The following is a 13,161-nucleotide window of genomic DNA, read 5'->3' as shown; positions in this document are numbered from 1 at the left end:
GGGTACCGGGGTTAGTGCCCGATGAGCCGCCTCAGGGTGAGGGGACTCGGGGCAGCCCCGGTCAAGGAGAGGCGCGGCGGCAACGCCGGCGAGGAGGGATCAGTCCGCCCCCCGTCTCCCCTGAGGCGCTGGCTGAGGAGACCTCTGTCCGGGTAAGGGGGGCACCTCCCTCGTGGGGGGAGACCCTCTGGGAAGAGAGAAGGTGGGGGGCACCCCCCTGCGAGAGGGAGGGGCTCACCTGAAGAGGGGTACACACCCCAGTGAGGGGGACCTCCTGGAGAGTCAGCTACTTATCCACCCTCTGGGGGGACATAGTACAAGGCACCTCCCAGAGACACCCCTGACTTGGGGGCTCTGGTTATGGCAATAAAACTACCAGCAAAATGCTCTAGTGTGGACACAGTTAGATTGGTATTAAAATGCTTATACGGGTGGTGTTTATGGAGTTCCTCTGGCTATAGCACTTATGCTGGTATAACCCTGTCGACACTAGGGCTTTTATTGGCATAGTTATGTTAGTTAAAAAAAAAAAAATCATACCCTCTCTGACCAAATAGCTATGCCAGTAAAACTTTCACGTGTAGACCGGGTCGAAGGCCCTGTCTTGAGGGGGTAAAAGGCTGGGAAGGTTTTCCATCGCATTAGCTGAGTCAAGTTGGCTTAACATAGTTGAAAAAAGAACAGGAGTACTTGTGGCACCTTAGAGAGTAACAAATTTTATTTGAGCCCACGAAAGATTATGCTCAAATAAATTTGTTAGTCTTCAAGGTGCCACAAGTACTCCTGTTCTTTTTGCGGATACAAACTAACACGGCTGCTACTCTGAAACCTGTCATAGTTGAAAAACTCTCTTAATACCAGTGAGGACACAAACTAACATGTCTGAAGTTGTGCTACAGCCTAAGCTGTCCCTTGAGCAGTTTATCATGGGTTACAGGTATGACATTTGCCTTGTCTATATTAGATTTTTCTAGCATGTGCCAAGGTCACACCTTTAAAACGCAGCTCTAGATGAGGTACTGTGCTACACCACCACCTGCCAACAGGTCTTCTTATGTGTTTGCCTACATTATACAAGTATTAACAGGGTTTTTCAGTCAGGTTAAGCTAACACAATTGAAAAACACCCTTGCTCAAAACAGGACCTAAGGGGAAAGGAAGGGCTGCCTCTCAGAAATACACACACATATCCCCAACCCTTGAAAGAAGACAGGTAAGGCCAGGGTAGTGAGCTCCACCCCAAGAAGATAGCTCTGCACCTCTGGGCTTGCAGTATCAGTTATGAAAGTAAAAAAATTGCTTGAGCCCTGGCACCTCTTCCATTATAAATTAAGCACTGGGTGAGACCCTCCCCTCCTAGGGGAAATGAAGAGGATAAGGTGAAACAGAAATTAGAAAGCTAGTAAGGGGAGGAGAGAGAGTTGGGGGCTAAAAAGAAAATCCCTGCATTTTATGTGACTGCTGATAAAGGTAGAGGTGAAAATGGGAGTGTGTGGGATAGGGGTTAAAATAAAAACTAGGTTTAATTCCCACCTGATGCCTATTTGCTGCATCACCTGGGACGAGTCAGTTAACTTCTCTAGCCTCGTGTACACCATGAAAAATAGCTGTTGCTGCTAACGGATATTACAATAGTCGCTGCTGAACATGATTAGATTGCACACGTAGGCAGGAGAAAACTTCAGAACCGTTTCCGAAATCATGGCTAAAACATATACAAACATCAAATGCAATCTCTGATTCTCCTACCATGATTATCCAGACCCTGTGTACTCTGGCCTAAATTCTCCAGCAGGGTCTTTGGATTCTGCAGTACGCTGGTGAGGCAGACTGGAAACTCATTTAATTTCTCATTAGAGTGCTATGAGCAAAAAATGACCCAATGCCTTGTTCACATTGTGCCAACTTCTCTTGCATCTTCTCAAATTATCACGCAGGAGTTAACGTGAACAGCTTTTTTGATCAAAGAACTCTGCTTTGCATTTTTTTTTTTTTTTAAACACAACAACCTCGCCCACCCCCGAAATATCGCTAGCTATCTGTAACTATTCATAGAGTAAACATTGTCCTGAAAACTATGCCAATTGCCTCAGGTCAGAAGTTGTTATGCTTGTTATTGACAATAAGTAACATGAATTAATTGGCATTCTCACTAATTCAGTGGTGAATGACTTACTTTATATAGCTTTAAAAATGGGTGACTGACCCATGATGTGGAGTTCTGCCATCTTCCACCTACTATGAATAGTTCATTGTTGGGACTGTGACATCAGAGATAAAAGAGCCAACCCCATCCCCTATTTCATAATTTATTTGCATACTACAATCCTATTGGTTTACAGGGCTCACTTGTTAGTCTTTTTTCATTACAAACCAAGCCTTCAGTCCTGCAATCAACAGCATGCTCCTGGACTTGAACCCATGTAGAGTCAATGGGGCACTGCATAGATACAGCAGGCCTCCTCTAGGGTACCTTTACTCAGCAATTAAAAACCATGGTTGGCCTAGGTCATTTGACTCAGTCTGCAGGGCTGTAATATTGCTGTGTAGATGTTCAGGCTTGGGCTGGAGCCTGAGCTCTGCAACCCTGCAAAGCAGGAGGGTCCGAGTTAGCTGACCTGTCTAGACAAGTCTGTCTACTGATTGAAAGAATGGGATCTTAATTTGTAATGGTTTTTGAGACTTGCTATGTTAGCGTGGCAAATTTCAATTATTGGGCCACACTCTTCACTATAAGTCTGTTGAGTCAGTGCAGTAAGGATGAAATGAACCCTTTAGTTCATAAGAAACTGAACAAAGATTTGTTAAATAAATTTTTACTATCTGTATTGCATTTCTATCTAAGGTATTACTGAATGCCTCACAGTCTAATGTATTTATCCTCAAATCTCTATGAGATAGGAAACTATGACTATCTGCAATTTAGATAGGGCAATGAGCTATGGGGGAGAGGAAGGATAGCTCAGTGGTTTGAGTATTGGCCTGCTAAACCCAGGGTTGTGAGTTCAATCCTTAAGGGGGCCATCTGGGGCAAAATTAGTACTTGGTCCTGCTAGTGAAGGCAGGGGGCTGGACTCAATGACCTTTCAAGGTCCCTTCCAGTTCTAGGAGATAGGATATCTCCATTAATTTTTTATTTATTTATTTATTTTAATGACTTGCCCAAGGTCACACAAAAAGACTGTGGCAAAGAAGGGAATTGAACCTGGGCTTTCTGAGTGCCAGGCTAGAATCGTAAACCACTGAATTCTCTTTCCCCACAATTTGCAATTGATTTATATGCTAAGGAGAATTAACATAAACTGTTAATAATTGAAAGGATTTCAGCTGCCAAAAGTACAGTCCTAAGTAAGCTATGATTAAAATAATGACTTCAGGGAACAGTGAGTGGGGCTGATCACCCTTGCTTTTAAAATAAAGATAAAAGAGACTGAGCTTTCCCATCACTATTTTTATGATAAGCTGTCACACCACATGAGGAAGCATTTAAACCTCTTCACCCCACCCCCCCAACAAAAAGCAGCGTTCTATACACCAATTTCCAGTGAAAAGTTTAATTAATCTGTAAGTATTTGTTTTATGGACCAATCTGTGTTTGCATTTGTTTTATCCAACTTTTTATATTACATTCATCACTGTGTAACTGATTGCAAATTTAGGCCCCAGTCCTGCAGAAAATTATGCATGTGCTTAACTTTACACATGTAATTACTCCCTCTGAAGTCAAAGGTCTATAAATGTCTGTAAAGCTAAGCATATGCATAAATCTTTGCAGGATTGCAACCACAGTTTTAAAAATATTAATTTATTCAATATAATTTACCTTCTTATATAAAATAATTGTTTCTAATACCTTATTCATACCAAGACCTTAAATTAATAAATTGTAGATATGTCTACATTTAGAATATTTATTTTCTCCCTCTTATCCAGGAATAACTGTTAATGTACATACAGTGGCACCAATCCTACTAACACTTGCACATGTGATTAGTCCTTTTGAATTCAATGTGTAAAGTTACTCTTGTGCACAGGTGTTTGCAAGATCAAGACAAAGATCAATAAATAGTTTGTTGATAATACTTTAAAATGCATTTTTAAAAATAAAGAGATTCAGAAATGTAAGTAAGGTGTTTATTTTAAAAAAAGTGTTATATTTCCCATAAATTTCACTGGGTGATGATATCATTTGGTAAAAATAGGCTAGGAAGGATTTTTTTTCCCCCCGATAAATGTCAATTTCACTGTCACACAAATCAACAACAAAAAATATTTCCATCAATAATATTTGAAATTTCCAGAAAGGCATAGTAAGAAAAATGCTGCTTGAAAACTTAGAGTTTGATTTAAGGATATTTACTTAGTATATTCTGATGTTATTTTGATAATTTGTGCATTAATGGCTATAAAGCTTTAACTTCTTGAGTCTCAACGTCTATTATCGTTAAATGATTGTCTGACCTCCATAATTTCCCACAACTGTGAAAATTTAAATAGATAAAAATACAAAAAAAAAAAAAAAAATGCTTAAAACCCATAGTTTTGCACACCTGGAAATTTAAAAATTGGTAAACATAGGAAAAATGCTTAAAAAAATATTCAACACTGAATCCTGCCAAGCCTAGATATAAATTATAAATACACAGTATACTACAAATCAACGTGTTTGCACAGAAATAAATCTAAGACAAAATTTGTATTTTCCATTAAAACAATCACTTGAGCATGGCTAACAATAATGTTCAGCAAAATAGAAATTTTACTTGTACACTTAAGATACAAAGTACTAGAACACAAGTAGTTTCAATAGTCACCAGTATTTTAATAATATATTTTGTGTGTGCAATATATACATAATTAAACAGTTAGTAAACATATACAAGTGTAGCACAAATAAGGTAAATGAGGTATTGCTGTGGATTGTATCTATCGTCATATTCACTATGCCAGTCATAACATTTGCTAGCAAGAAAAAAACTAACTGATTTTTATCAATAGCATTAATTATGCAAATACTAAGCGACTTTCTCTCTCTTTTAATAGATGTGGGCTCTGAATCATGCTTTGTATTTGTATTAAGTGGTTGTGTAAAATTCCAACAGCAAGGCACTCTAGACCCATTTACCAGAAGTTTTGTAAACACCAAAATAAGATCAGTTACTAAAAAACAGATTAAAAATGTCAGGCACTGAGCAACTATCCAGATGCAAAAAGACAGATTAGCCATTCTGCGGGACACAGGCTCTACATAAACTTGAGACATATGAAGAAATATAAAGAGTGTAAAAACTGTTAGCAGAAAGAAACATATTACTTCAATCCAGTCCTTGACTAAAGTTCTCTTCTTTAACAAATATAACCCCACTTGCACACTAGCCATATAGATAGCCAGATATCCATAAAGAGAGAACACTCCTTCTCTGTTAGCATTTAAAAATCCAACCCTTGTATCTTTGCCATCACTCCCATATAAAACAAACATCTTCAGATGGGTAGTGTCAAGAACAAGCTGATAAAATACAGCAAGAATCATAGCAACAATCCATGATTTGTTGGTTGGAAATAGAGTTAAAAGTAGTGATGCTGTCATTCTCACAATTGCCAAAGTGAAAAAAAAATTCCAGTGCACTCCATACTCTGAAAAATGTTCATGATATTCTACAGCTTTAACACTGATCAGTCGTCCCAAGCCAAGAAAAACTAAAGGCCAAACAGATAATGACTGTCTTGCTAGACAGGAGAATTTGGATTGCACCACACCTGTTTTTTGTCTAACTTCAGGACAAACAAGAGCATTACCAAAAATAAAAGCTCCCACTCCAAAATCCATAGCTCCTGTTCCATAGGTCTCAGTTTTAGCATACCGTCTGGGGTACTGTGGAAAATCCACTGCTAGAATGTTGATTGCAGTTAACACGTTGACGTAAACACGAAACACAGTTATTGATGGAATGTAGTCTGGTTCTAAGCTAGTCTTCAGGAAATCATGTATGATTTTCTTAAAAGGAGTCCTGATATAATGATTTCGTCTGTTGTATATTTTATAGAATAAGCCCGCACAGAAGGCCCCAATAGTTATTGGCAAAAGAGGGAGGACAGGGGACAAAATTGTACAGCCAAGCACAAAAGGAGCTACTAGCACTGTAAAGTCTAGTAGTAGATGATATTTCCTTGACTGTAAAGGTCTTCCATTGCACAGATTATACAAAATTAACAGCAAACCTCTGCAAGCTAGACACAGTGGAGCTAGAGTTAAACCGATCGAAATTTCCAGCAAACTCGTTCCATTTAAGTTACTGATAAAGGCTTCTTTCAGCAGCTTTTGTGACATTCTTCTTCCTAGGCAAATAAAAATGTAAACTAGAATTAATTTTTGTAATGCAAGAATGTTTTTCACGTTGGTGTTTAATTTAGGCTCTGCTTCCTTTTACATATGGAAACAAGACATATTAAATAAAAATGATTTTTCATAAGTACCAACTTAATTTTAGTTACAGGTGAATTCTTTTTGCCTCCCAAAACATACGCTTCCCATAAGAAATGCTGCAATGTCATAAGAAGTGTTTTGGCCTTCTTGTTGGTTTTTAATTTTTCTTAAAATATCTATTAATAAAAAATAACCCATCCACCCCCAACCCCACACAATAACAGGCCCCCTCCTGCAAACATTTATGTATGTGCTTAACTTGAGACTACTTACAGTAGTAAAGTTAAGCACATTGTAAGTGTCTGCAGGATTTATGCCCAACGTTTAGCATTATAAATTTTATAGTGAGACTTTGTTATAGTGAGACATTTAGAAGCAATATTTTTAAACATAGTTTTGTTACGCCAAAGGATTTTTTCTGAAAGTTATAAATGTTAAAACATATATGTAGTTAGTCTCATAGCATTTATTGTTATACTGGAGGCATATTGGTGGGGAAATTAGCATTGCTCCTGTCCATGCTTCACTTGTTTTATGGATATATACAGAACATTTCAGTTAAGCTAATCCCTCATTTTTCACAAGCACTAACAATAATTTTGCATATAATGTTAAATAATAAATTCAAAAGTTTACCAGTTGATGAAGCCAGGGAAGCAGAATGATTTCAACATGCATTAGTAGATCAAACCCAGCAAAAGTTTTTGAAAATGGATTTTAAAAAGGCATATCATACATATTAGTTTAAATTTCCATTAATACAATTTAAAAAAAAAAAAACGATTCAAGCAGCGTAATCAAACACACATTCTAAGGGGCACTGATGTACATTGACAGCTGTCATGCTAAAATTCTTGTAGCCTTCACCTTTAGCAACCATACTCTTTCTCCTCTGTTTTCTCTTTTCTTTACCTAGAACATTTCTCCAGCACAAACCTTGTTGTCAAATGCTCCTTAGAAGTTGACTCCTCGGGATTAGGAACTAGGAATAAATCACAGAATCCTAGAACTGGAAGGGACCTGGCGAGGTCATCTAGTCCAGTCCCCTGCACTCATGGCAGGACGAAGTATTAAATAACCAACTTCACCTTGTCTCCCTACCACTGTAAATACTTTTGAAACTAGATCTATCTCCATCCACAGCATATTGTAATAATTCACCACCCCTGCTCTCTTAGGCCTTATACACATGTTTAACTTTATTACGGTGTTTGCGGTGGTGGTGTTGCCATGTTGGTCCCAGGATATTAGATAGAAGATAATATATCGGACTTCTGTTGGTGAAAGAAATAAGCTTTTGAGCCATACTCAGAGCTCTTTTTCAGGCCTCAGAACCTTCCCCAGACCTGAAGAAGAGCTCTGTGTAAGCTCATAATTGTCACTTTCACCAACAGAAGTTGGTCCAATAAAACAGTGGCTCTCAACCTTTCCAGAGGAGTCTGATTTCTTTTGTGTACCCGCAAGTTACACCTCACTTAAAGACTACTTCCTTACAAAATCAGACATAAACATACAAAAGTGTCTCAGCACACTATTACTGAAAAATTGCTTATGTTCTCATTTTTACCATATAATTATAAAATAAATCAATTGGAATATAAATATTGTACTTACATTTCAGTGTATACTGCTCTATATATAATAAGTCATTTTCTGCATGAAATTTTAGTTTGTACTGGCTTCCTTAGTGTTTTTTATGTAGCCGGTTGTAAAACTAGGGAAATAAATAGATGAACTGATGTGCCACCCAGACCTCTGCGTACCCCTGGTTAAGAACCACTGCAATAAAAGATTAACTCACCCACCTTGTCTCTTTAATTTTGTGAATATTTCCTTTGAAATTAACTACACAGGGCAGTAAAGTTAAGAAAGTGCACAAGTGTTTGCAGGATTGAGGCCTTACTTGATCTCATAATTCTTTAATTTAAACTCACAGAAATCATAACAAAGAACATTGCAAATATATAGCATACCAAGATACAGCTAAATTCAACTGATCAATCGCTTCAATTTTCGTATTGGACTCCTTGCCCTCCTAGTTTGTCTGTATTTTGTCTATTTAGATTTTAAGGCATTAAGGCCAGGGACCTGCTCTCTTGTCTCTCTGTAAAGTACCATTCACATAAATAGCACTATATAAATAATAGCAATAAATTATCCAAAATATTGCATTACACATTGTCAATTAAATAAAATGAGTTCAAAGACTGTTTTAAGCAATGGTTCCATCTAGTAGTTTCATTTCTTATCTCTTGTAGGATGTGACAAAAGAATAGATAGATACCAAGTAATTTTGGAAGAGCTCTGAGGCATTAGCATATGAAAAATAATAACGGTTTATTTTAATAATTTCTATAACATCTCTGACTTTGACATTTATTATACAGGAGATTCTCACCATGAGCGTTCTCTATGCAGAAGAGAATTTGCTTGTTAAATGAAGTTCTTCCTCCCTGTCTCTGCAACCTACCATTAGTTTCACTCTCTCTGCTGTTTGCTTTTACTTCCGGTGGTAGCCTGCCAAAACCCAAATCTAGAGAGGTAAATGAGGACTCTGTTTCCTCCAGACATTTTCACCATTAAGGGAACCAGTCTGGTTTCCTTCATTGCCTGATTCAACACACAGTGGGCTAATAAACCTCTTCTCTACTTAGTATAGAGCTGCCACCACGAAAAACAAATGCAGGGAGGAGCCACACCTTACTTTCTACTCATATAAAAGACAATACCTGATTATTTGCCACTACATAAAATGTTTTTGATTAGAGAGTGTGCAGGTGTGGAATATCTCTCTACCATCCCTCTTTATGTGCAACCCAAATATTTACCGCTTTTCCACTCTTTTCCAGAAATCTCTTCCAATCCATTCTAGGGGTTAATTGATCTATATCATGAAGATTTTCTGCTGCTTAGTTATTTAAAGATTGTAAAATATTTTAAGATCCTGGGATGCAAGATATTCAGTAGAAAAGCAAAACATTGTTATTAAAAGACCCATTCCTAATTTTTTTCTTTAAATGTCCCTTTTATACTTTCCAAATGTTGGGAAAGAAGGTAGAGAATATGAGAGTTGCCTAAATCTCCCTACACTTGTAAATACAAAGAGATGCAATTCACCTCCCTTTTTAGGGCCAAATGTCACCCTCAAATATGTACCTTCAATTTCCATTGAAGTCAGCTTTCCTTAATGTCAATGGGAATTGCAGATGAGTATCCATAGGTGGAATTTGGTGGTTACTGTTTTGGTAAATTGATATACCATTATTACAATGACTTCTAAAACAATGTTTTCACAAAATATTGGAACATTTCATTTTGGAGGAGACATCTAGGTAGAAAACTACTCTAATATGTCCCCATTCCCAATTTTTGTTCTGCACTGAGCTTTTGAACACTTTCTTTAATATCCTGCAAAACAGAAGAATGGGATACAGGCCTGATGCTAAAAACCCCCCAGGATTGCTGTGCAGTTTAAAATGGGTGGAAACTTTTCTTCCAAGTTCTGATCCCCTATAAGGCCCGTAATCTCCCGCTGTTTGATACACCTGAAGTTCCAAGTCTTGCTGTTGGCTGCCCATGAACATTTTGGTCCTCGGGTCCATCTATCCCACATCAGTGATCCCCCAAAGCCACCCAGAGTAGGTGTTGTCTTATATAAGCAGAACATTTAAAACAACTTTTCCCCTCCCTCTGAGTGTTTATGGAATAAGAGGGTTGAGGGTTTGATGCTGAAGTTATCAATTAGTTGTTTGAGCTTTATTATTGACATATGAGGTTTCATGTGGTCTAGGCATTAGATTTTATGTGAAATATTGTGTGTTTTAAATTATTTTGAAGTTATGAGAGTTAAAGATAAGCACTTAATAAAAACACTTGTGTTTTTAGTTCTGAATGATAATTTATTGTCAATAGTTAGGGCCCTGATTCTGCAAAGCCACATGCAACTTCATGCATGTGACAGTCCTATGAAGAAAATGGGACCGCTCACATGCCTAGAGGCAAGCATATACTTTAAGTCTTTGCAGGAGTGGGAAATGACATTTTATATGTGGTATTTCTCGAAAGCGAGGCTATGGAAAAGGTTATAAAAATTATTTAGCAGTTCTAGGGGGCACTGTTGACCATCAAGGTACTTTGGAAATATTAATCATAGAATATCAGGGTTAGAAGGGACCTCAGAAGATCATCTAGTTCAATCCCCTGCTCAAAGCAGGACCAATCCCCAGACAAATTTTTGCCCCCAATGCCTAAATGGCCCCCTCAAGGATAGAACTCACAACCCTGGGTTTAGTAGGCCAATGCTCAAACCACTGAGCTATCCCTGATCTTTCTCTGGGCTAGGGATCGCCATTTTACAGCTGGAGAAACTGAGGCAAAGTGAAGTGCCCCTGCAAAACAGAAAGCCCCACTGCCACTTCCCTGTTGTAAACAAAACACCCACATGCCCTCTCCCTTAGCTTATGGACATGATCGGTGCAGCCAGGCACATACAAGTTTGAGAGGAGGAAGTGGGAGAAAACGTTGCTCGCATCTCTGCATTAAGGGCTGCTTTTAAAGATTCAGGACAACACCCCTGGATTTGCTATGAAGCCCCATCAACCCCTACTCCAGAGATCGATGCCAGCAACGTTCCCACCCCCTTCCTCCTGCTTTTAAACCCGCAGCAGGGAAGGAGGGAGAGCGCTGTAACTAGAGACACGTGTGTTCTGGGCGCCAGGTGTTTCTAGCCGCTTGAATCGGTCAGGTTGGGAGAAGCGCTGGGCTGGGCGGGCAAGACCAAGGCTTTCACGCTCTTCTTTCCAGAAGCGGGCGGGGTGGCGCCTAGCCAGAGCGTGGGATCGTGCTCTTCTCTGGATTCAAACTGCAGCCTCCGCCCCTGCTCCTTCAACTCCTCCTTCCTTGGCGAGCTCGGCTCCGGCAGCAGCTTTCTCCTTCCCGTCTGCCTGCGTGGTTGCAGTCTCATGTCCGCGCCCTATGGAACGGGTGAGTCCTAAATTAGGGGTATTTATTTTATTCCAGCTCTTCTCCCCCCATTTAACGTCTGCGGCGCTCTCCCACGTCCCACCCTCTCCCCTGTTTAACATCTGATCTGCGCCTTCCCTTATCTCTAATGATCGAAGCGTTTGGGTCAAATTCTGTCCCCTAGCTGCACAAACTCGCCTTTTTCCCTCCACTTCACGCATTCTGAGATTAGGAAGAGATTGGTGAAGCTTGAGGGATGGGTGGTATAGCCCTCTACTTTAAATTTTTCTGCTATAGACCTTTCCAGATGTGTAGAGTGTAAACTCTTTCTAATTTCAGCCCAATCCACAGAATTAACCACTCACTGATTGCATTTAAAAACAGCTTTCAACTTCAGAAGGTCTTTGGGGTGCCCTTGAAAGCCTAAAAATCATATTTAAAATCAGCAATAATGCCTTACATTAAAAATAAGGCTAACTGTTTTACTATAAAGCATCGAGGATACATTTGTAGATTAGATAAGTGTTGCAAATAGTTTGTTTTATGCACTACAGAAATATATCTTTAACTTTATATAGGCACTCTAGAAATGGAGTTTCCTTCATAAATGCCTTTTGGTGGCACAGCTGGATTAGAGGGGATTGTCTGCTTATTTTACATAACCTTCCCATAAGCAGAAGGACAACACAACTAGATGCTAGCGAAGCCTACTCTATAATGCCTGGACTGCAAAGAGAGAATTTCAGTCAAGGTTAAATCATGTGTGTGTTTTGAATATAAACATAATCAGGGAAAACTTTAAATAAAACCTATTCCAGAGATTAATGGAAGGCAGAAAACAAGTAACTTTGAACACAATACAGAAGATGATGCAAACTCCCGCCCCTTTTTTCAAAATCACTTGCTAATAGATGTCTCCAGTGTAGTCAGGAAAAGCTATTGTTTTTGTGGTGTGCTTGGATGGAAGTATAGTCTAATAGGTAAAATACCAGATTGGGAGTCAGATCTGGATTCTATTTTTGGTTCTGTCACAGATTTGCTGTGTGACCTTGGACAGTTTGTTTGATATCTGTAAACTGGAGCTGTTCTCTCCTGCCCTATTTCAACAGCTTGTAAGATTTTAAATCAGTAGTTTGTAAAACACTTACATATTTTATTTTGGAAGGAGGTAGAGAAGTGCAGAGCAGGGTATAACAGTTGCATGCATAACTGTTAATAACATGTTGCTCTCTAGCTCTTTCAAATTAAGGATCACTGTTGTGTTAAACAAGCCTTATCTTTAAACACCACTTACATGAAACTAAAACCACAGCAGTTCACCCATCGAGGAGGTGTGGTAGGACAGATACAGTTATTGATGCCTAGAGAATCAATCCTTTTTCATTGCTAGAATAAGAACAAGAAAGGTTAAGCCCTATTTTTTGCTTACTTCAATTGAAGCAAATCTGAACACTCCCTTTGATTTCAGCGGAAGCAGAATAAAGCCAGTAATGAGCAAGTATGTCTTGTTTTTACTGTAGGATGTAATTTTCAAGAGTCGCACCCTATCCAGAAATGCTCTGACATCACTGATGCTATCACTAACTTTTTCTATCAGATGTAGCCGCAGGAATGAAGATAAACAAAATTTATTTTCATTATGAGGAATTTACAGTATGCTTTACTCCTCTTAATCCAAGAGAAACCAAGTAACTGATTTTGCAATAAATGTTCACACAACTTTTTCCTAAAAAAGCTTTATTTCATTTTTTTTTTCTTCAGTGAGTACAAAG

General features: G+C 38.7%; 2 protein-coding genes across 2 annotated transcripts in view; one reads left to right on the top strand and one right to left on the bottom strand.

Moving 5' to 3' along the window:
- Window position 1: 1 nt before the first annotated feature.
- MYO19 (myosin XIX) overlaps window positions 2–13,161 on the top strand; it is a 40,061-nt gene continuing 26,901 nt past the window's right edge. The window contains exons 1-2 of the mRNA XM_054008290.1: window positions 2–152; window positions 11,231–11,410. The gene's annotated coding sequence lies outside the window, so the exon portion shown is untranslated. The remainder of the gene's footprint in view (window positions 153–11,230; window positions 11,411–13,161) is intronic.
- Window positions 3,541–8,959, bottom strand: PIGW (phosphatidylinositol glycan anchor biosynthesis class W). Its single transcript, XM_054008296.1, has 2 exons — window positions 8,826–8,959; window positions 3,541–6,339 (listed from the first exon to the last, which is right to left on the bottom strand). Exon 2 carries the CDS (start codon window positions 6,329–6,331, stop codon window positions 4,811–4,813), a length of 1,521 nt encoding a protein of 506 aa, XP_053864271.1. The 5' UTR covers window positions 6,332–6,339; window positions 8,826–8,959; the 3' UTR covers window positions 3,541–4,810.

This window comes from Malaclemys terrapin, chromosome 18, assembly GCF_027887155.1.
Source record: "Malaclemys terrapin pileata isolate rMalTer1 chromosome 18, rMalTer1.hap1, whole genome shotgun sequence".
NCBI lineage: Eukaryota > Metazoa > Chordata > Testudines > Emydidae > Malaclemys > Malaclemys terrapin.
Note: the sequence above shows the minus strand (reverse complement) of the source record. Positions and strands in the feature narration are given on the sequence as shown.

Bases quoted from the DNA above. Each gene is read 5' to 3' on its own strand.
- PIGW (XM_054008296.1), bottom strand. From the start codon at position 6,331: ATGTCACAAAAGCTGCTGAAAGAAGCCTTTATCAGTAACTTAAATGGA.